At 34.7% G+C, this 24433-nt stretch overlaps 1 protein-coding gene across 1 annotated transcript; it reads right to left on the reverse strand.

The window, feature by feature from the left end:
* Positions 1 to 94: 94 nt before the first annotated feature.
* MS3_00000949 (uncharacterized protein) lies at positions 95 to 20452 on the reverse strand. Its single transcript, XM_051208512.1, has 11 exons — positions 19493 to 20452; positions 17851 to 18040; positions 17705 to 17812; positions 17582 to 17661; positions 17386 to 17543; positions 16609 to 16685; positions 15274 to 15326; positions 7365 to 9103; positions 6757 to 6870; positions 3515 to 5498; positions 95 to 157 (listed from the first exon to the last, which is right to left on the reverse strand). The coding sequence occupies exons 2-5, from the start codon at positions 18008 to 18010 to the stop codon at positions 17457 to 17459; spliced, it is 435 nt and encodes a 144-aa protein (XP_051073080.1). The 5' UTR covers positions 18011 to 18040; positions 19493 to 20452; the 3' UTR covers positions 95 to 157; positions 3515 to 5498; positions 6757 to 6870; positions 7365 to 9103; positions 15274 to 15326; positions 16609 to 16685; positions 17386 to 17456.
* Positions 20453 to 24433: the final 3981 nt, after the last annotated feature.

Raw genomic sequence — 24433 nt, forward strand, 5'->3', positions numbered from 1 at the left:
GGAATTAGATTTAGGATTTTCATCACGAACTGACATCAGCTATAATGTTAAAACTTTATTTAGCCAACTGGATGAGTGAATTTTGCGACAAAATCTGAGACCTGTTATCATATATCTGATTGGTTCGTCCATAAATTATAGTTTCGCATTGATTTGTCTAAATTAACCCAGTAAAACAGTATGTATAGAAAAGAGAGATGTTATTTATTTATCCAGAAAGAAATGATTATATAACTTCACAATATTAGGATTTAGTAAATGTTTTAAAGTCTATGGACAAAGGTAAATTGGAGGTGGTATTGACTATTTACAAAAACAATGGAAATACAACAGTTAAAATGTTTTCCTTTTTAGATTTTTCTACTCAAAATCTTTTTTCTTTAGTTGAATTACTTAAAAATAGGAGTTGACAAAAAAAAATTAAATGAACAATTAAGAAATGTACAAATGTGAAATCAGTTTTTCAGTAGATTGCAACGGATTGCCATAAGAAGTTTAGCCACCTTACTGGAAATTCAGTGATGCTCAAAAAAAGCTAAATCTAGATGAATCGAAACTCGAACAGGGTAGCTCCGGGGTAGCAGTATATATATAGAACACATATAAGCGAACAATTTTTTTTCAATTAGATCGTCACCAGGCTTTATTCTAATATACATGAATATTCATACGGAAATGTTAAATCAACCAAGGTAATTAAGGTCAAAAATCACAATGAAATAGAATAAGTCACCAAGCATAATAGGTAAAAGTACAAGTTGATAAAAGGAAGGTAGGTGTACTGATAGTAGTAAGAATAATAAAATACGAAAACAAAAGTCTTATCAATAGTTAAACATTGGAAATAGAATGTCAAACTTAGGTGAATATACTTCGAATAATCATCATAACACATTAAAACCATTACGTAATAAGAAGTATATAAATAATTAGATAGTGAAGAATACAAACGGAAAGAGGCGGAAAATTACAATCAAATACCAAATGTGAAAATTATGTTAATGATAACAAAAATAAAAAAATAAAATAATGTCGTTTGTTAAGTTACAACTGGCCATGGAAGGAATAGGGGGTTCACGAATTTTTTCTGTACACATTTAACCCCTTTTTTATTGTGATTATTGACTCAAATTGCCTTGATTAGTTTAACAATTTCATATAAATATTCATGTATATTACAGTAAAGCTTAATGATGATCTAATTGAAAGCAATTGTTTGATTACATGTGTTTTAATTTTCACAATGAAAACCTGGATGCACAGGGCGGCTGTTTCGTCCTAGTATGGGACTGCTCATGTTCGAGTCCCGCATGCGAGGTCGTGCATGAGAACTATTGAGGAGTCCCACACTAGAACGAAACGGCCGTTATATATATATATATATATATATATACTTAAAAAAGTAATTTACAAATTAAGTATTAAAGGTGAATGATTGTCTAATCTATGATGAATTTCTTTGATTAAACAATATGTATCATGTTGAAATATATGTAGTCCACGACTAGTTAGAACTGCTAATGATAGAGGACCTTCACCGATTAGATCTAAAGCAGGAGATATACAAAATACTGGACCAGGAAGTGAACGTTGAAATTTTAATCTGAAAAAATATATATAAAGAGAATATCTTAAAATGAACTGTATCTAACATGATACATTATAAAGAATCTTTTTTTTCTAATGTTATGTAGTATAGAAGTTGTGCAGTGAAAATGATTAAATTGATTGAGTTTCTAGTAACACAATTTATATAGAACAACTTCCGATAAGATTGTTTTAACATAAAAGTAATAAATCGTTTACGAATTGAATGTCATTATACAGATTCGAAGTTTCATAATATACCCAAGTAGTTATTTTCAATAATTTGAAAATTGAAGTTGGTGTGATACAGTTGTTTAAAACTACGATTCATTTGATTGTTACTGAATTCATTGGAGTGGATTTGAAAAACTTATGAATCTTAAAGATTGTTTCGGTTACTCTTTATATATGTGTAATATTGAGAACTGAGACAAACAAAAGATGTCCTTCAATATATATTAGAGTGGAGGTTTGTGGGGATTGTAGTAGTTGTTAGTAGTTGAATTCTTGAGTCGATTTAAACTAGACTACAACTGAAAACCTGCAAGCACAGGACGGCTGTTTTGTCTTAGTATGGGACTCCTCAGGCCCAACACCTGCATGTGAGATCGTGGATGGGCACTACTGAGGAGTCCCACACTAGAACGGCAATTAGTAAACTTTGAACAACGATATACGACAGATAGAAATTTGACTTTGCAGACCTATCAGTTGGCAGAATTCATAGATGTTATAATTGTATTCGACAGTCTAATGCAGTCATTATTCTATTTAGGAAATGAAAAAGAGATTCTATCAACACATTACTTTGAAGATGAGTCCGCAGAGATCTAGCTTTTCAAATTACACTTAAACATGCTCAGTTCCAACAGGAAAGACTTTCTAAAAAAAGTATACTGTAACGGATTGCTATACGAGGTTTAGCCACCAAACTGGAAATTCAGTGATGCTAAAAAAAGCTAAGCCTAGATGAATTGAAACTCGAACAGGGTAGCTGCGGGGTAGCAGTACATAATACAGCTGGTCATTTGCCATTATTGGAACAGATTAATACTAAACTATTCATGAGGAATAGCACACAATTTGAATTCGAACACTTAGACATACTAGATCACGTAAGCAAAGAATGTAAGCAACATTCACACCTGCATCACGTTAATTAATCGTCCTTTGATGCTCATTCGTCATTTATAATATTAAGTCAGCTAATCAGATGGATTATTTTACTAAGAAACTATCACTTCCATTCTATGTTCCTGTTTACTAAAGTAAATTGATTCTTTTATAAAGCATAAAGCTAATTGATTTCAAATGAACTACTAAAACTCTCTATCATTGTTGGGCATATGTAATTCGATTCGTTTCGTCCAACTTTATGGAGCATAGATGTTTTTCACTGCGAATCTAAAAGCAATATTAAAATAGGTAATAAACTTTCTAAAATCCGTAGAATATATATATATATATATATATATATCATAATTTAAAAGATTTTGTGAGTTCAGACAAAATAAATTTATGAATACCTTATCACAAATGTATCGATATGAGTGGTGGGTGTTAAATACAAACAACAGTATTCATGGCATTGATGACACTTTATCTGAAACGGTTAATTTAACCAAAATTAATAACGATACTAACTAATATCTAAATATTACATGAGATGCAGTTTGTAACTGTGGAGTGTCTGAACTAATGAATAACAGCTCTATGCATTAATAGATGTTGCTTAAGTGTTCGGTAGTAGTAGTAATAGTAGTGTCAGGCTGTTTAAACCAAAGCTATAAACTACTTAGTTTAAAGATTAGTTATCTAATCACCAAACATCGGTGGCGTTTAATAGAAGTTTGACAAATTTTAATTAATCCCTACAGAATACAAATACGGAACATATATAGAGTAAGAAGAAAACGAAATATATTACATGAATTGTCCATTTTTTGGATCTGTATTATTCAACTCCCATTCATAATAAAGTAATCGTTGTCCAAATGTTCCAAGTATAATTTCCGTTTTACCATCCAAATTAAAATCATCGACTGAAGCACAATTGACATGATCAAAATCTGTGCTAAATGGTAAAATTAACTGATTTTGTACACTGAAGCCATTATTTTTGAAGATATTACTGAAATGATAATAAAATTCATACATTAATTACTCTATATGACACAGGACAATGTGTAATATGAATCATTGAAATTTCTTTTATTAATGAAGTCTATTTACCTCAAAATTAAGTAATAACCGCGTGATCACTAGAGAACAACATTAAAATGAAGTTTGACCACATTATTGGTACGATAGATAAGATCTTCTAGGCAAAAATAAAACATTCAAAGGGGTTTTGTGGATATCATAGTAATTTTAATAGTTTAGATCATGAGTCGATTTAAGCTATACCACCATTGAAAACCTGGAAGCACTGAACGGTCGTTTTGTTCTAGTGTGGGACTCCTCAGTAGTGCTCATCCACAATCTCGCCTCACAGGATTTGAACCCAGGAGCTAACAGTCTCGCGAGCGCCTAACCACTAGACCACTGAGCCGGCATCCAACGGTATTAATGTCTAACTTCAACCACTCCACGAAACTGAGCGACACACCCACCATTATCATTAGTGAGTTACTGTCACAACACATCCGGCTGAACTCCACTGGTCACTGCTTCTCATTAGACTTACGCCTAGTCACTAGTTTTAGTAATTAACTTAACAATTTCCTGGAGAACAATGGTATCACAGACTCCTGCTACAACAACCTAGGGTATCACACATACTCTTGGTTTTTTGGTCTCCTGATGATATAAAAAATAGAGGTTAAAATTGAAGTCAATAAGTCATCCTTATCACACACACACACCCAATGTATTTAGATATTATGAACATGTAAAATACGTGTTGTAATGGTTTTTTTATTCATTTTTTATTTATTTTAACACATAGATATTGGTACAAGGAGGCACCAAATACATATGCGCCACACAGATCTCATTTGATATGTAATGGTTGATCAGTTCCAAACAGCAAAGGAAAACAAACTGAGATTAGGGAATAAAAAGAGAAGTAGGAAAAGAAATAATAGAGGCTACTATTGTGACACCATGTCAGTGTCCGATCCTATCAGTGATGAATACCGATAACAGCTGAAAAAATGTGTAGGAGACTTCATGAGTGTTTGATGGTTAGTGGAACTAACCATCTGTTCGAAATGAAGCAGGTGAAATAGGGTTTGAATTCGCCTCAATATTTTCTAATACTAAGTAAGATTTTCATAAAAGTTAGTACCCAAAAATAAGTTAGCAATTGGAGGAATGAGTCAAATGTAAATATGAGTAAGCCAACAAACAAACCTCGTGAAATTTTGTATTATAACTACGCTACTCGTTCGTAAATAGTTTATATCATGTACCTCCTTTCCATATATTTCATTAGTTAGTCGTAAACTAGCTGTTCTCTTAATGGTTGACGCATTTTTTTTACCTGTTTAACCATATTGAAGTGGAACTTTTCTACACTTGTCTGTACTGAAAGTTCACTGTTATTGTCGAGTTTATCATTATTAATGTGAGCTTTACCTTGCGCCAATTATCGTTTAATGTAGAGACATTAATTATTTGTATACATTCGTACATAAATATTTCAAGAAGTCAAGATACTTTACCTTAGATGCTTCATTCCGATGGTTCTGATAAATCTGTACATTACATAGAATGTGAAGTTAACACTTTCTTTTAAAAAATTAATCTGAGTAAAAGTCAAAGAATATACACACTATTAGCTTAAAGACATATCTGATAACTTATATGTAAATACGATGTTGGAAATTTGCATGCTTACCAATAAACAACAGTTGGTTCAAAAGCTGAACACACTAAACAGTTAACATCTTTCTTGAGAATAGACACATCTGATATGAAATCAATGAAGGGAGAAAGAGACTGACATAAATAAGTTACAGATGTAGGAAATTTAAGAAATTAATAGATGATAACATCAATGTAAAATGAATGTAAAAATGAGACTAAAATTACCATATTTTTATTGATGAATGGATTCTCAAGCAGTTTGTGGTTTCCGGTTAAGCGGTTATCGATATCATTTTATTATTAGTAAATCATTATCAGTTACAGAATTGTACACATGGCTTTGAGGCACAGTCGGTAAGCACTAGTAATACTACTCAGTTGTGAGGAGGGGTTCGAACTCGCAATTTATGACTGAAATTTCAACCTCTTAAACAATAAACCACCAACCCATTTAGCTTAAAATATCATCTAAGGTTTGTGACAATTAATTTTATAACCCGGAATGATAAACTTGAGAAATTATATAAGTTGAGTATGCTCTGCACCTTCTAAGTCCAAAGTACTTTTACACGACTTGTAGGACCCTGATCCTGCACTCACCTTGAGTAGTGAGCAAATAAAAGTAGTCGAGAAAATCGTGTATCAGGATAGCTGCATAAGTGCTGCTGATGGTTTGAGTGGTGAGATCAATTCACATATAGTGAAAGCCAGAGCGGCTTATGCCAGTCTGGGCCATCTCTAGCGCTTTTGTGATGTTCTGGATGTGAAAGGTCGGACCTCCAACGCGTCGATGGGAGCAGTCTTGCTCTATGCTTGTGAAACCTGATCTCTCCGAATTGAGGACGTTAGACGACCCTCTGTGTTTGATCCTTGTTGTCTCCGAAGGATTGCTAACATACACTGGTAACACCATGTTAGTAATGCAGAGGTTCGATATTGTGTGTTCAGGCACAGTGACGATAATTCGACTCAATCTTGAAACACCGACTTCGGCAGCTTGGATGTCTTACGAAGGTCTTCACAGCGAATTCCACACCGTGCATTATTTGCCGGATTAGTGTATGACATGGTGTGATGGCATGAAAGAATGCTGTACAGGACTAGCATCTGATGGTCCTTCACACAACTCCCTGGTTGGAGTACAACACAGTGGCTTAAGATGTTATCAGACTTGGCTCAAAATAGAAGCCAGTGGCGGTCCTGATGTATATCTTCAATGTAAGTACAGAATCAATAGTTTGTTGGAATATTTTATGCTGGGAATTCCATATTGTACTAAAAATATAACACTAGATAAGATGATCATTATTATATGACAATATAACCAGTCAAATTTTAAAGAATAAATAAATAAATTACTTTCATTATCTTTGATCACTTCTTCTGAAGCCGAATCAAACCCACTAAACTGTTGAAATATTTTAATGGATGTGATTGGTGATTCATGAGATAAATAGAAATGTCGTATAGTTCCTGATTGAATAACAAAAAACATCATACAAATATACGCGATAAACAGTATATTTAGAAAGAAAACATTGGATTCATACAAACAATTAAGGGTAAATTGGACCTTAATAGTTTTATTCAGTCGACTTTCAAAGAAGTTAATTCAAACATTTTCATACATTTATATTCAATCAGATCAAAGCCCAGTAACAAATAAATTGAAGTGTATAGTGCTACAGTGTAATGAACTTATTAAATTAGTTATGATTGATATAAACTATTTGACAACACTTAATATATTGGATATTCAAATACCTTTCATATAAAAGGAAACTTTTCATCAGATAATATGTAACCAATTGAATATGTAGGATACACTGTTCAGTTATAATAATTTCATAGGGAATAGACAAAACTTTAATGAGGGGAAAAAGGTATTAATTATATGATAAAAATTTACAAATATCGTATACAAACATGTAATTAAACATTTTAGGCAAACATAAAAAGGAACATACTACGAGATTTCATGTCCACAGCGAATAAACCAAACCACCCATCTTGTGAGCCGAATGCTGAAAACCGTATATTATTTATAATTTTAAAATCCATATGTAAGAAACTGTGGTGAAAAGGAATGTGAAAGCCTCAATTAAAAACAAGAATTTATTTATGATTAAGAATAAATGAAACAGAAATTAAATGTAAATTAGATCATAGTATAAACAAACACTTGGATCAAAGGAAATAGAACAAGGAAGTTCAAATGATTAACGAAAAATTACTATTTAATGCACCTACTTATTTAGAAGTGATGTACATGTAGAAATGTTTGTGCTGAAACTATGTAAAATAATTTAAAGAACGTTTAACGTGTGAAAATTACAACTACTGTTTTCTATACATCTGATTGTGATACCGAGATTGAGAGATAAATTCACTAAACTAGTCACCTATCTTGTATTTATTAATTTAACGGCTAATTTGAAACCATTTATGTCGCTTAATATTCTAAGAACTTGGTTCTTCATACTTACAAACACCTTCAGAGTGACTAAGCAAAGGTGCAACGAAAACGATCAATAGTTCTACTTCTTCTTATATAATTCAAATGTGTCAATCGTTTACAGTATTATATCGCATTGGTAATTGTCTGCCAAAATCTGTTTGACTTAAAGCCTTCCAGACAACGAAAATAATAACTATTTGAATTTGAAAGTCGGAGATTTGTATGTAAAAGAAAAATGAATCCAGACCCCTTTCTCATTTCAATTAACTCAAGATCTAGTAAATCAATAGTTATCCTAATCATAAAATGACCTAATTTAAATATGTACGACCGACCTCCTTTGTGTCTACTTATCTTAAATTTACCTTGCTCAAATATTATCAGCATTATTACTGTTCTTTTAAACCAGTAAAAAATTCAACTACCACAAACCCGATATAAATACTGATACCTAATTCATATCAAATCACAAGAAACGTAATTGGGTCGAAAGTCCCAGTAACCAAACAATTCAAAAACCTTTACAGATTAAATTAAAACTCATATCCGTTGAACGAGTGGTTATCTAGACTAAGTAGCTAGATGGATGACACACTGAACGTTTGATGTTCAGAGTTTGGGGTTTGAATTCCAGCGCGGTCATAGACACTGGGATGCAAATACATCCATTTGACGTATCTTAAATATAAAGAAACGAGCGTCCTGGATTTAACTGCCAGTCGAATTCCATCTATACAATAAAATCACATTATTATTTCATCTCCTGTTATCTATATCTATTCAGATTATCAATCTTATGATTTCATTGATATATAAACTTAGTGATTCTAACAATACACACTAAATATCTGAAGATTACCAATTCTATTTCACTCCACTAGTGATCCTAAATTTATAGGCCGTAACTTTTAAAAGCAGTTCATCCAATCAAGTTGATCATCCCTTTCGAGCATCAATTTGAATTTTTAATTAAGGAGCCTGATGAAAATTTATTAGGAAAGAATATCCTACGTTCAGTTCATACATCTATTTACACAAAAACACAAATTAAGTTTCTATTTACTTTAAAGATATCTTACTGAATAAAACTTACATTAATGTTGTTGGCAATTTTGTTAGCTCTGGGAAAAGTACTACAGCAATATTAAATGATAGTTCACCATAAGCTGCACTAGAATGACAGGTTTGAGACTGATTTAATTCAGAGTTTTTTGTATCTTGATCAATTTCAACTTGTTCAAAAACATTCTAGAAGTAAGAGGAAATAAGGAATTCAACTTAAAACTTTTCAATGATAACCTTTAAAATGATGAATGAAACTAACGCTGATTTAAAGATACAAGATTACTAGCCAAGAAACACCACCACCGTTCCAAACATAATACCAACTGAAAAATTATTGAATGATTTTTCAATTAAGATTTTCTATGTGTTGCCATTATAGGGAAGTGTGTGAACTTTTTCTACAGTAATTCTACCAACCACATGCTTGTTGATATTTTATTGTGTTCGAATAATGAATCTGTAAGTTTATTATGTAAGAATAGACAACGCTTTCCATGGTTGATATACTTAATGAGAATAACTAAACCGATATTGAAATTTCAAAAAGTGCATATAAACACTGAGTTGCATAAATTAGTTAATTATGATTTGCCTGGCCTCTCCAATCCGTATACCTCAATTTGTATGTATTCTTAGATAAACTTAGTTACTGGATGGCGTTTTCTTAGCAAGATTTTTTTGTACGAAATAGAGTTGCCGACGCCATGCCCAACCCTCATCATTTACCCGAGCTTGGGACCGGCAGTGACTCTAGAACAGCTACAGGCGGAGTTAGATAAACTTAGTAATTGCCAATAAATATGAAACAATGATCCATACGTGACACAACTGATTGTTAATCCATTAAAATCAGTAAAAATCAAAGGATCACTACTAAAGCGTACATGACGACATGAAAGCTCAGACTTTGTGTGAGAGAAAGAAAAAAAACTGATTGATTCAATATTCTGCTCAACTACCACATATTTTCATAAGCACCGAATTATTGTTAAATACAGAACACAGATATGTGCACTATGCTTATCGTGATGTTATGTCTGAACTATTCAAACAACAGTACCTCAGTGTAGCTAAATAATGTCTGATACATTTATTAAAATAAACATTTTAACTACAAGTATATACCAATCATAAGACTGTAAAATCAATGGTAATTGGCTGTTACATTATACTGGGTTATCATCAAAGACTATGTCCTGATGAGATGTGTAGTAAGCTCACTCAACTACTGTATTATTTATCTGCTCACTGTAATTTATACACTTGATCCACCATGTAATTTTCCGTATGAGTCTGATTGAGCACATGTCAATTTTTAATCTATTCCCCCATCGGTTGTAATACACAGACAACCAATAATTTATCCATACTTGACTAACACTCAAAAAAATATATGGATTTTTAACACACACTTGTTTACCCTGTGTGCTTGCTTCCTGTACGCTTGCGGATTTTACCAATCTTTAACAATAAACCATCTCTATAACTGGTGTTCAGGATTTTGAATAATCTCGAGTAAATCCATGATTCTACTAGGAGATTTAGCCTGCATTAAATACTCAGTTAACAGGATACTATATATTGGAGTCAGATATAGAGGATACTAGCTTCTAAAGATGATCATTCGGATGATCTAACTTACAATAAACAATCGGGCCTATGAACTTTGAGTCTCGCGCAGGTGTAAACTTTAGGGTACTTGGATGGAGCATGATAGTTCAATTTTCCAAATTTAATCTATTTTCAACATGCAGAGACAACTACACAATGCTTATAGTAGCGGTTAATTTCTCGGCATAATTGACTTGAGACTGTAGACACACAGCTAATTGTATTTATTTGAAAGCTAACATATAAGCAAAGAAAGCTAGAAATTATTGAGTACTAAACACAGAAGGGGTTAAGGGTATTTACTGTTTGGAAGAAACTATCAAAAAGATGACAGAATCCCTAAACAATACTTTCTGCCCTAAGCATCCATCAAATGATTATGAGTATTTTACAATCCAACAAATATCGAGATATACATTCTCCCATTCATCTGATATTTCACTCACAATGACTTGAAGAATTTTCAGTATAGGGTTGTGGATGCTGGATCCATGGTCCAGAGACTAAGTGCATGCCCATGATACTAAAGGTCCTGGGTTTGGGATTGCAGGTACTCACTGATGAAGTCCCATACTAGGACAAAATAACCATCCAGTGATACCAGGTCCTTAATGTTAATCTAACTTATATCGGTTCATAACTTCAATAATTTTATGAAGCTTACAAGCCAGTCATACCATAAAGCATATATCTTCTCTCTGAAAATAAATCACGATTATAGTAAAAATTCCCATTTTCACATTTGATATATAAAGAAGGAACGAATTCAGCGAAGAAATTTCTTTTCAATTAGTTTTTCATCATCGCTCTACACTAATGTATATGATTTACAATAATGATATGATACTCATCGAGTGGATACGTTAAGTAACAATTACATAATGACATTTAAATTAACATTGAGTAATTGGAAGAAAGAGGACTATTATGATTAAAAGTAATTATTAAATCAAGAAGTTGCTGCGTTGCGCAATATATGAAAAAGAGAGAAGGCACAGAATTTCTTAATGGATGGTCAATAGAATAGTAGTTACGTAAGAATCAAGAGATGAATGTTGAGAATTTATAAAGTTCAAAAACAACAAAAACAAAATTAAAAAAGACGAGTGGAAGAAGTATGAAAAATAGTTCTGTTGAGGTAAATCTTATGCCGATGGCCAAGGCAGCGAAAGTGGTTGTACAAATCTCTTGAATGCAAAGGTTAGGTTTGTGAACATGGATCGCGATGGCTTCCGCGATGTGCAAAAGGCGCACTTGTAAACCATATGGCAAATTTGATGGGATATGGTAGATAACTTTAAAAGCTTTATTCAATTCAACTTGATGATCTGTGTCAACCAAATGAGAGAGAATAGAACTTTTAATCACTTTTACCTGTCCTTTGCTTAACCACGATGGATGATGCTCTATAATACGAGGACGAACTTGCCGAATTGTACGCCCTATATAACTGGCTCCATAGGAGCAGTTGAACCGATAGATACACATGGATTTGGCGAATTCAGGCAGTCTGTCTTTATTGGCAATTCTTATTTTGGGGTGGTTGTAGAAGATAGCATTTAATCTGGCTACATTAAATGTTTTTGTACGGCTCTTCTTAGTTTCTCAGTCAAGATTTCTTCAGTGGTGTCATTTATGAATTGGGATTTTATGAACAGTACTTTCTTAGGGACGGTAGGTATCTTTGCCCTTGTTTTCTTCTCCATCATGTGCTTGTCGATGAATTTCATAGGGTACCCATTCATACTAAGCAAGTTCCGAATATCAACCAGTTCATCCTCAATGGTGTCTTCCGAGCAAATCATTTTGGCACAATGAGTCAAGATCTTTATCAAGTTCCTTTTGTATCTGATTGGAACTGCACTGTAGAAATGAGTGTATTGTCCTATTGCAGATTTTCTGTGTATCTCCCTTTTTAAAGTTCCGTCATCTCTTCTAGTTAGTTGGACATCTAGAAATGATATGCTATTGTTCTGTTCATCTTCTGATGTAAAATTAATTGATGGATGAACGTTATTAAATATATTAAGTAAATTGTCCTTATCATTTTCTTTTCTAATACTATGAAAGTATCGTCTATATAGCGTCTATATGGCTAATTGTGCTTTTAAGTGGTCCATTTTCCAGTTTTACAAGGAAAATTTCAGCCAGTAGAGGGCCTCATGGTGATTCCATGGCAACTCCATCTAGTTGTCTATAGTATTCGTTGTCAAATCTGAATTGGACATTCATTGTGCCTCTAAGAATTAACTGTTTTATTGCGGATGCTGGAATCGGCGTTTCTATGCGCCTCTCTGTTAGTTCATTGCAAATAAAATCAACCGTTTCAAGCAGTGGAATGTTAGTGAATAAGGATGATACATCAAGTGATTTCATGAAATTATTCTTGACTGATAGATTTTTATATTCTCAACAAATTCGAAGGAATCCTTGACACTATGCTTGACAATTTATTTGTGTAATGGTTTGAGAATTTGCACCAACCATTTTGCTATAGTATGATATGCTGAGTTATTCATATCTAAAACTGGTCTAATGGGCAAGCTAATTTTGTGTATTTTTGGCAGGCCATATAGCCTTGACGTAATCGTTCCTGTAGGTTTCAACATTATGAACATCTTTTCTGAAATAAAACCTTGTTGTTTAATTTCTTTCAGAGAATCTGGAATCGATTTGTCTAGATTTTTCTTAAGTTTCATTCTTTTCTTTTCTTGAGTTAACAACTATCTCAACATAGTCCAGATATGAATAACTCAGCATATCATACTATAGCAAAATGGTTGGTGCAAATTCTCAAACCATTACACAAATAAATTGTCAAGCATAGTGTCAAGGATTCCTTCGAATTTGTTGAGAATATAAAAATCTATCAGTCAAGAATAATTTCATGAAATCACTTGATGTATCATCCTTATTCACTAACATTCCACTGCTTGAAACGGTTGATTTTATTTGCAATGAACTAACAGAGAGGCGCATAGAAACGCCGATTCCAGCATCCGCAATAAAACAGTTAATTCTTAGAGGCACAATGAATGTCCAATTCAGATTTGACAACGAATACTATAGACAACTAGATGGAGTTGCCATGGAATCACCATGAGGCCCTCTACTGGCTGAAATTTTCCTTGTAAAACTGGAAAATGGACCACTTAAAAGCACAATTAGCCATATAGACGCTATATAGACGATACTTTCATAGTATTAGAAAAAGAAAATGATAAGGACAATTTACTTAATATATTTAATAACGTTCATCCATCAATTAATTTTACATCAGAAGATGAACAGAACAATAGCATATCATTTCTAGATGTCCAACTAACTAGAAGAGATGACGGAACTTTAAAAAGGGAGATACACAGAAAATCTGCAATAGGACAATACACTCATTTCTACAGTGCAGTTCCAATCAGATACAAAAGGAACTTGATAAAGATCTTGACTCATTGTGCCAAAATGATTTGCTCGGAAGACACCATTGAGGATGAACTGGTTGATATTCGGAACTTGCTTAGTATGAATGGGTACCCTATGAAATTCATCGACAAGCACATGATGGAGAAGAAAACAAGGGCAAAGATACCTACCGTCCCTAAGAAAGTACTGTTCATAAAATCCCAATTCATAAATGACACCACTGAAGAAATCTTGACTGAGAAACTAAGAAGAGCCGTACAAAAACATTTAATGTAGCCAGATTAAATGCTATCTTCTACAACCACCCCAAAATAAGAATTGCCAATAAAGACAGACTGCCTGAATTCGCCAAATCCATGTGTATCTATCGGTTCAACTGCTCCTATGGAGCCAGTTATATAGGGCGTACAATTCGGCAAGTTCGTCCTCGTATTATAGAGCATCATCCATCGTGGTTAAGCAAAGGACAGGTAAAAGTGATTAAAAGTTCTATTCTCTCTCATTTGGTTGACACAGATCATCAAGTTGAATTGAATAAAGCTTTTAAAGTTATCTACCATATCCCATCAAATTTGCCATATGGTTTACAAGTGCGCCTTTTGCACATCGCGGAAGCCATCGCGATCCATGTTCACAAACCTAACCTTTGCATTCAAGAGATTTGTACAACCACTTTCGCTGCCTTGGCCATCGGCATAAGATTTACCTCAACAGAACTATTTTTCATACTTCTTCCACTCGTCTTTTTTAATTTTGTTTTTGTTGTTTTTGAACTTTATAAATTCTCAACATTCATCTCTTGATTCTTACGTAACTACTATTCTATTGACCATCCATTAAGAAATTCTGTGCCTTCTCTCTTTTTCATATATTGCGCAACGCAGCAACTTCTTGATTTAATAATTACTTTTAATCATAATAGTCCTCTTTCTTCCAATTACTCAATGTTAATTTAAATGTCATTATGTAATTGTTACTTAACGTATCCACTCGATGAGTATCATATCATTATTGTAAATCATATACATTAGTGTAGAGCGATGATGAAAAACTAATTGAAAAGAAATTTCTTCGCTCAAATCACGATTAAAGGAGATGCAGACGAAGCGGTAAAACTGAAGACAAAACAACAGGCATAGGTAGTATATACTACGCACAAGAACACATATAATGTACTGTATCTCTTTGAAAATCAATAAGACCGTTGTAATCATAAAATAATCCTTGATAATCTAGAAACTGATTTTAATTTGTTAAAATATGAGAATAATATAATACTATTCTGAATGTATTTTATAAATCAAATTTAAAATATTACTTACAGTATCAACAAGTTTGGAAAATATTTTGACTTGTGGTTGATTGGAAGGCTTGTCTAGATCAAAATTAACAAAAGAATGTTTTTATAGGTCATTTTGGTTTAATTAGCAGTGATTAAGTGAATGATTTTATCTTGAGGATCGAGTTAAGTGTATTATACGACAGGAACTAAGTTACTATTGCTGGGACAAATGAAGCGAGGTTAGGACTCATGATCTAGAAATTAAATCGATGACTTACAGTTAGAAATAATAGACAGCATTTACCACTAATGTTGTAATTGAATTTTCTAATAGGATAATAACAACGATGACTATCGGACAGATATATGATGTTGCAAGCACAAAAATGAACAGTTTTCTTATGTTAAAAAGAAGGCTGATGAATAATAGATCTCCAAAGTCCAACTTCAAAGTGTATATAATCTCATATTATAAGTATAGCACTTTCAATCTTAGTGCAGCAATACAATAGTTGACGAAAGATTTGAAATGTGCATGAAAGGAAGGAGAACAAAAGAACCGATTCATGATAGAAACTGTAACAATGGATCGCTTTCAGCACGGTAATCGAAGGTTTTAGATTCGATCCGATAATGGATACACGATAGCACAATAATAGTATAAACCAGATGTTTCATACTTCTTAGCTGTCAACAGTTCTCGAACTGATTTCAGTTCATAGTGAAAACTGCTTCATACCTGCAATCACTAACTTCAATGTGGTTAATCAGTGCTTGAATTCCCTAACTTCTGTCTGAGTCATGTTGGTAGATGCAGACTACTCGGTTGTATTCCGTGTGACTATGGCAACCAATGGTTGTAGACTGTGTGACATGGATCAGAATCGATCACAATGGCGTCGGTGTATACACTCTGTCTTCCCTTAAACTATGAGATTAAAATCGCTTCATATCTTTCTTTCTACCAACTAATTCTTTCTTCCTGTACTATGTCCTTATATGAAATCTTTCTTTTATATATTACCACCACTGAATTAATCACGTCTACGAATCCGGTGTTCATTTTGTTGTGCTAATGAGGTATGGGAACTTGGATCCATGCACATATGTGCCTGGTCCTACGTTGTAGCTGACTGACTGACTGACTAATTGGTTACACTGTGAACGAAATGTGGGTCATCTACAAAAGTATTTATAACCGCGAGTTTATGATCTTTATTATGAAGAATATATGAGCAACAAAATTATAAATTTAAAATAAATTACTAGTGACAAATTAAGAAATCATCTAATTCTGAACAACGTAGTATAACTAGTTGGGTTTTAGAAATACTGGATACAGAAAAATTCCATAAACAGCATTTACAAAACTTACGTTGACTGGAAGTTTCGCTAAAAGGTTCACCATAAGACAAAAAGAATGCCCACTGATGTTCATCTTTGATGAGACAGCTAAAAAAGCACAGACAAACTCTCATTAGTCCACAAAGCAAAAACTTTATAAAATAAACGCTTAGTCTAATGGAAATTGATTAGATTAACGGAGATAACTGTTAGAGTCAGAACTATGTGTATCACTTTAATTGCGTGATATTTGAGCACCAGGAACTGAATACCTGAGAAATTGGTCTTACATTTCCTTGACATAAGGCAGTAGCTAAATGAATTGAAAAACGCACGATTTTAACTAGGGTTTATCTGTATCGGGATATCCTAGATGAATATATTTAAATAAAAGATTATAGTTACTCGTATACTGATTACTGAAAAAACACGGTCTGGTAATAATTAAGATCACACGTCATGTTTTATATGATTGTAATCTCAATAGACTTTAATATTTCTTAGTATGAGTATTCATGGAACTAATGATAACTGTTGTGATGGGCGGTGTCCGAAATGTGGTACTGATATAAGACGTCCTTCAGGTCAATTCTGGTTAACATCGACTGATCTACTCATTTGGCTACTTTTACTTAGTTTGTCATATCAATAACAATGATAACATCATAGTTATGATAGTAAGCAATAGGCAGAAACACTAGTAATTCTTTTAAACGTGCAAATTTTTCATCTCATTTGAAAATATATCATTATTGAATACAGAAGCTAGCATAAATATAAGTCTAATTGAAATCTAAGTGTAACTTACTGTGCATGAGTCAAATGAAGAGGAACACAAGGTAACTTGGAATAACTCAAGCAATTTTCTGAACAGAATACTTATTGACTGATTTCTGTGTAAAACATACCCGATAGCTTTTCTTCTGACTTAGATCTGTATATATTAAGGTATCCTTTTTCGCCTTCCTTAAATACAATAAACATTAGATCAAACTAAATGTTACCTTTACAAAGCCAATAGCAACGAAGTATTCGTCAGTTATTTCGTCATGTAATGCATTAATGCAAACTATGTCTGAGGCACCTGAGAATTTACATACAAATAATCACTACAATTTCTACGAAACCTGGTAAATAGGCGAAATCAATGGTTTTAGTTAGTGGCTGAATAATTTTGTCTTCTACATCGAAATGGTGTATACTAAAGGAATATTTGCTGGCTAGTGGATCGCTTACTAGGTTAAAATAAAGAAATCAGAATGCGAATACTCACCTGGACGGAAAAATGCGACCAGTATGTCGTACGTTTTTCGACTAGTTTTTGATCGTTTTGCAGCATCAGACTTCAGAAAAGTTAGGTTGAAAACATTCGACTGAGCCAATGATGGAAAATGGAACAATTCCACATATGTCTGTAGACCTAATGAGTTCATAATTCCTGTGGACAGTTATCAATCAAATCACTAGAAGTAAACGAAATCAGAGTTTTAAGCTTTTTCGAGGAGAGACGTACTACTTAAACGTACATATAAAACTACAGAGGACAGTAAACCATCGACTGTTACTTATTCAAGCAACCAGGAATAAATGAACCAAATACTCCTAAAACAGAGGTACGTTTATTAGTAAGAAAATGAGTTACAAATTTCTGATACACATATGCCAGTAACAACCAGCAAAGATGGTTATTCGTGAATTGCGTTTTACCTACGCTATTTCCTTTAGGAAAAAAAACTTTCTTCATTGATATCGACCATATTAGTGTATGCGAATTTGGCATTTTGAACATCACGTCAGATGTTTGTACCAAATACAGACAGTAGCTGAAAGGCGTGACTTCAAATCATAGTGGCAAATTGGAACTCCGTTCTTCATACTTCGGTTTGACAAGCCGCTTAGTATTATTGACCCATGGTATGACCCAAAACTGTCTCCTCGAACATGTGCATGAATAATACTTTCAACAGTTTTGATTAAAGAAATAACTTATTCAATAAAAATCGTGAACAGCACAAATATCTACTAACTAAACCTTATACTGACTTTCTTAAACATGAAATTCTAGTGTTGTTCTAAAGGGTTTGGTTTAGTTCAGAGTAGACTGTTTTCAAATAATTAAAGCATAAAAATGGAGCTATATAGTTTTAGCATTGCGCTTTTACAGAAATTGGATAGGCAATATGGATCAAATCTAAGCGTTACACGTGAATAGTTTACAATAAGTGGATGCCTATTTCCCTAGTAGACCAGTTCAAGTGACGCTAGTACCAACGTGTCTTCTTCAATATTGAGCATAAATCGAAGATCATTTCTATTTTATTAATATAATTAATTTTTCCCGAATAACTATGGCTTATTTGAACATCTATGCAGGACTGAGAATGTTCAGATATCAAATTATTGATTTTTGTGGCACTAATTTCTAGATCCGAAATTACCTGAACGGCCATAAAAACACATCTGAAATGTGAAATCCCATGATCAATTAATAAAACTTCTGTGTCGCAGCCAAATATAAGTCTTATAGGACGATAAAGTAAATATCCTTGAAAGTTACAGTACTCCAAAGACCATATTTCGACAAGTGAATACATTTAGATGTCTTCCAACAGTATTAAGACTTTATTATAATCTAGGTGGACGGTTAACGTGATTGTCAAAAATATAGATCATAGTCCATCAAACTGTCTTTCTTAAGGAATGTGAAAATAACTCAAACTCCATTTCATTCTTAAAACAAGTGACACAAATTTAGCTTCTATACACAGAACCAAGTTCTATCACATTATTAAAAAAAGAATATAAAAAGGAAAACAAAGGCGTAATGAAGCCGACAAAAGCGTAAATAAAGGGGAAAGGTCTATTTTTCCTCCTTGATGTCGGTTACTTAGGGTAAATGTCGACTTGGCACTTACATGACGATCGATGATCTAGCATGTCAACTATTCACAATCTTATGCAATATGATGTTTTCTTCAATAAATTTCCCTAAACATGTACCATTTTAACGTTGATTACATTTGTCGTGGGGCTTGCTATGGAAATACAGATAAATATAGGAAACATCTAGGGTTAGGCGAAGGTGTGCCAAACGCCGAAGTGACAGTAGATAATTCGGGCGAAAATCAGACAACTTGGCACGTATTCATGTGAAAAGTAGACAGTTCGGTGAGTATTTAAGTGAAGTAGACAATTCGGCGTAGATCTGGGCAAAAAGTAATTAACTCGGTGAGTATTTAGGCGAAAAGCAGACGATCCGTCGTGAGTTTAGGTGAAAAGTAGACAATTCAGCGACATTTAAAGACAGAGCGACATAAAAGGGAAAATCAGCATTATTTCCACGGACAGCAGAAAAAGCAGACATTTTGGAGCGTTTCTCCGTTATTTTCCTCTGTTCCCATTTACTTCCCCTTTATTGAGTGAGTGGGTTATTGACACGTGAAGTACAGAGCGAAAAATAGGGGAAAATCTATATTATTTTCCCCTGACACTCGAAAAAGTAGACGATTTGGCGCATTTTTTCCCAACGCATTTTCCTCTTTATTCTCATCCTTATAAGATTATAATCTTATTTCGACCGTGACGACAGGTCGAAAACTCCATAGGCTGATAGAGAACCGCTCAAATCACTCCCATGATAAAAGGCTTTGACAAAGGAGAATCTCCCAAACCAACTGGAAAAAATGTTGGACTGTAACGTTACGCGCCCGATAATCGTTAACTGTAAGGTGCCAAGGAACACCGACCACTATTGTATAAAATGTCACGTTACTGTTCCACGATAATAACAGTACGTGAAATTACCATCGATCTCTGGAGAATCGCTCGTCAAAAATCATCGACGAAAACGTGACGTAGCGTTACTATTACTTGACGCGGCTACAAAGTCTTCAGTCTTCAGTAATAAGGATAGAAGGTCTATCGACCTATATTAATCCTTGCAGTTTTTAATACTGTGGAGGTCCAACCTCGTTTTGAATATATTAACAGACGGTGCTGATATAACGTGTTCCAGTAGAGAATTCTAGTAATTCACTACTCGGTGCGAGAAACGGAACTCCAGACGTAAACGGTTTGATTTCGGTTTTCGAACTTTCTTCGAATGTCCTCTCAAATGATCGGTTCTAGACGGGAGCAAAAGATAAGACATGTTAGTACCAAGATCATCGTTCAGTATACGATAGGCCAATATTAGATCACCCCGTATTCTACGGTAAGATAACGGAAATAAGTTAAGGTGTCTCAGTCTGTCTTCATAAGATAGGACAGATAGACCATGTACCATCTTAGTCCCTCGTCGTTGGACTCTTTCTAGCATATCTGCTTCATACTTGAAACAAGGATACGCTGCTTGAATCCCGTATTCTAAATGTGGTCGCACATAAATCGGGTATAGTAATCCAAACATTTCATCATCTAAATACTGAAAAGACCTACGAATTGACCACAATACCCTATAGCCTTTCTCAGTAGCAGCCTTACAATGACTAGTAGTTTTGGGATCATTGCTTAATATGACTCCTAAATCTTTATAGTTTCTTGCTTTGGGTAGCACGAATCCACGTAGTGTATAGTCATACGATTCATCAGAGTTATTTAACTGCATCACTACACTCTTGTTAGGATTTACTTCTAGTGACCACCTGTCTAACCATGCCACCAATGAGATAAGATCGTCCTGTAATACTATTCTATCCGACATACTATGTATGGGTCTCCAAATCTTTATGTCATCAGCGAAGAGTAGAACCGATGATTTTGCTACAATTGGCAATTCATTTACATAAAGTAAAAAGAGAAGAGGACCTAGGATTGTCCCTTGGGGAATTCCACTTTTTACAGGTACCCACGAAGAGAGAGCCCCATTAACCCTTACCCATTGTCTCCTGTCATGGAGAAAGTTACTTATCGAAACTACGACTGTATAATGGATTCCAAAACGTTCCAGTTTGAATTTAAGACCAGAGTGGGAAATCTTATCAAAGGCTTTACTTAGATCTATGAAAATCACATACACAGGAGCATTCTCATCCTTTGCCGCAGCCCAATCTTCTCGTGCAATGAGAAGATTTGTCAAGCATGATAGGCCTCTCCGAAAACCATGTTGTGCCCTGGAGAAAAGATTTTGCCCTTCAACATAGTTTATAACAGATATCCGAATGATTTTTTCCATCAGTTTTACAACTGCACAAGTTAAGCAAACGGACCTTTAGTTACTAACTAAATACCTACTCCCAGCCTTATACACCGGACTTATTATAGCATCTTTCCAGTCTCTGGGCAGTCTGGACTGTCTCAGAGATATGTCGAATAGTACCGCTAATGGTTCAGCAATTAAATCTGATATGGCTTTCATAATTCTAGGATGAATATCATCAGGACCACTGGACTTATCAGGTTTGAGATGCTGAAGTAGCCTTAAAACAGTATCTTTCTCAATGACTACGGGATCCATCAGCGAGCCGTCACGGTCGCGATGAATCGTTGGTCGTTCCTCATTACCGATAGAAAACACTTTACTAAAATATTCTGATAAAGCTTCAGCTTTTTCGGCATCATTCTTTGCTAAGATTAACGGATTATCTCGTATCAAAAGTGATGGACTTCCATCGCTTCTCTTAGTTCGCCTTTTTATATACGAGAATAACCGTTTTCGCCTACATCTAGAATCCCTAACTAATTGTTTTTCGTATGATAGTCTAGTCTTGCTTATTAACGCATTAAAGGCATTCCTAATCTTACAATAACTGGATCTGTATTGTTCTAAGCCAGTAGAGATGAACATATTCCAGTGATTCTTCCTTTTTCTGAGGAGTTTCCTGACCGTTTTAGCTATCCATGGTGGACGGTTATTCAGTCTTCGCGGTACCAGGTATGGTATGAACGCGGACGTAACTAGTCTAAATTTACCGTTAAATACAGACCATGCTTCTTCAACTGATATGCTAGTATCTACTAACCAATCTGTCTTAGCAGCGCATTACTGAGTGGCTGATATGTTAGCTTTCCATACATTTGGGCGCGGTGTAACCTGATTGTATAACGTGTCCCTAGTTCTAAACGTGAATGACAAAACAGCGTGATCGCTGTTCACTAACGGTGTGAGAATATTAAAGTCGACAATATCCTCAGTCTCATGAGTGATTACCAAGTCCAGCAGAGAAGAACCTTGGTTAGCACCAAAACGTGTGGGTTTGGATACATGCTGCACTAGTGCATGCTCCATTATTGTTATCAGGAACCTACTATCAAAGGGGTTTATAGATCCTTCTGTGGTCATCTCAGTTCAACTAATATCAGGTGTGTTAAAGTCTCCTATTATCAAGCATCTGGTATTTTCACTCCAAAGATGAATGTGCTCTAGAATAAAGTCATCAGCTAAATAGATTGGGCTGCGATAGATGACACCTGGCATAAACGTACTACATCCTATAGCCAACTTACAGCTAATGACTTCACAAGTACCGCTATCATGGGATTTGCTAGTAGAGGAGCGAATATTTATGCTATTGGCTATATATAACAGGACGCCGCCTCCTTTTCTACATCTATGTCTATCACTCCTGATGTAATGGTATCCGGATAATTCTGGAGTAACGTCTAAGTCATGGACTGACCAAGTTTCTGTCACTGCTGCTATAAGTGGCTTTAAACTGTCCACTAGTGTTTCTAGTTCATAGAACCTATTTCGTAGACTACGAGCGTTGGCATATAAAACTCCTAAGTAGAACAGCCTATCTACACAGGCCTTGGTAGCATTCGCTTCCAAGACCTGACTATCCGAAAACCTACTAGCCGGAGATTTTCCTCACCGTTTTGCCGACAGGTTTCAAGTTCAGCTAGTGCTTTCTTCCTTTTCATTCTATCTTCGAGAGACATGTCAGGTCTAACTTGGATGTCAGAATTGTCATGACAACGAGCGCTACTTAACAAGAGATCCTGTTGCTTCTCCGATCCTAGGATTACCTTAAGGAGTCTGCATGGACGGGGTTCAACATTATCCTCGGTCCTCTTGCCTATTATAACCAATTTTTTGACCTGAACTCCTTTGGAGTTATCTGGTAAAATACTACGAATGTATTCTGATAGCTTTTCTCAGTCATGCGCGTGTCTAATTTCCGGATCAGGGTCGTTTGACTCCCGCAATTCGCTCACAATAATATTCGATGTTATTAGATTTTTCTTCTCAGTCACGCCAGGACAGGTTTCACTCTAACCATCAGATCTTGGTAGTGCAATTTTTGGCTCACAATTTGAGTCCACCAGTAAGTAACTAACTACCTGTGTACTGTTTACAGCTTTTTTCGTTTCGTTTCGTTTCCTACGTACCGTAGTCCACTTTTCATCTCTCATAATACTGGGACTATTTGGGACGGTGACTGTTTTATCCAGATCTTCGGTTCCCACTAAAGGTGCATTATTAACAATGTCAGTACCAGGTGGTACTACTCCCCCTGTTAATGTCAACGGAGATTTCACTTTTACGTCGGTCAGAGTCGGTTGTTTGAGGCGTCGCGTAACAGCAGGTACTACACTGACACATTCGTCAGTGTCAGCGCCCGTGTTGTCAGCGCATATGCCATCGTTCTTCTTACAGGCCAAAGCCAATAGGCTCATAGCCTCCTGTATTAGTAATGCCTTGTTGGCATAGCAAAACATCTTTTGTATGCAGTGGAACTTAAGCGGATGCACATTTTGTGGAACCACTTATTGCATTCGTCACACTGCATTCCCTCCTCCACAGGGAACAAACAGTTTGGCTGTCCACATTTATGAGTACTACAAGCCATTTTAGCCAGATCAAGGTGTAACACACAATATGATCACAGTAAGAACACAAATGTCAGTCAACGTAT

This window comes from Schistosoma haematobium, chromosome 1 (genome assembly GCF_000699445.3).
Source record: "Schistosoma haematobium chromosome 1, whole genome shotgun sequence".
NCBI lineage: Eukaryota > Metazoa > Platyhelminthes > Trematoda > Strigeidida > Schistosomatidae > Schistosoma > Schistosoma haematobium.

Bases quoted from the DNA above. Each gene is read 5' to 3' on its own strand.
- MS3_00000949 (XM_051208512.1), bottom strand. From the start codon at position 18,010: ATGAACTCATTAGGTCTACAGACATATGTGGAATTGTTCCATTTTCCA. The intron at 17,813-17,850 runs GTGAGTATTCGC...ATTTTAACCTAG, and splicing joins GGTCGCATTTTTCCGTCCAG to TAAGCGATCCACTAGCCAGC. The intron at 17,544-17,581 runs GTAACATTTAGT...ATTGTATTTAAG, and splicing joins TTGCTATTGGCTTTGTAAAG to GAAGGCGAAAAAGGATACCT.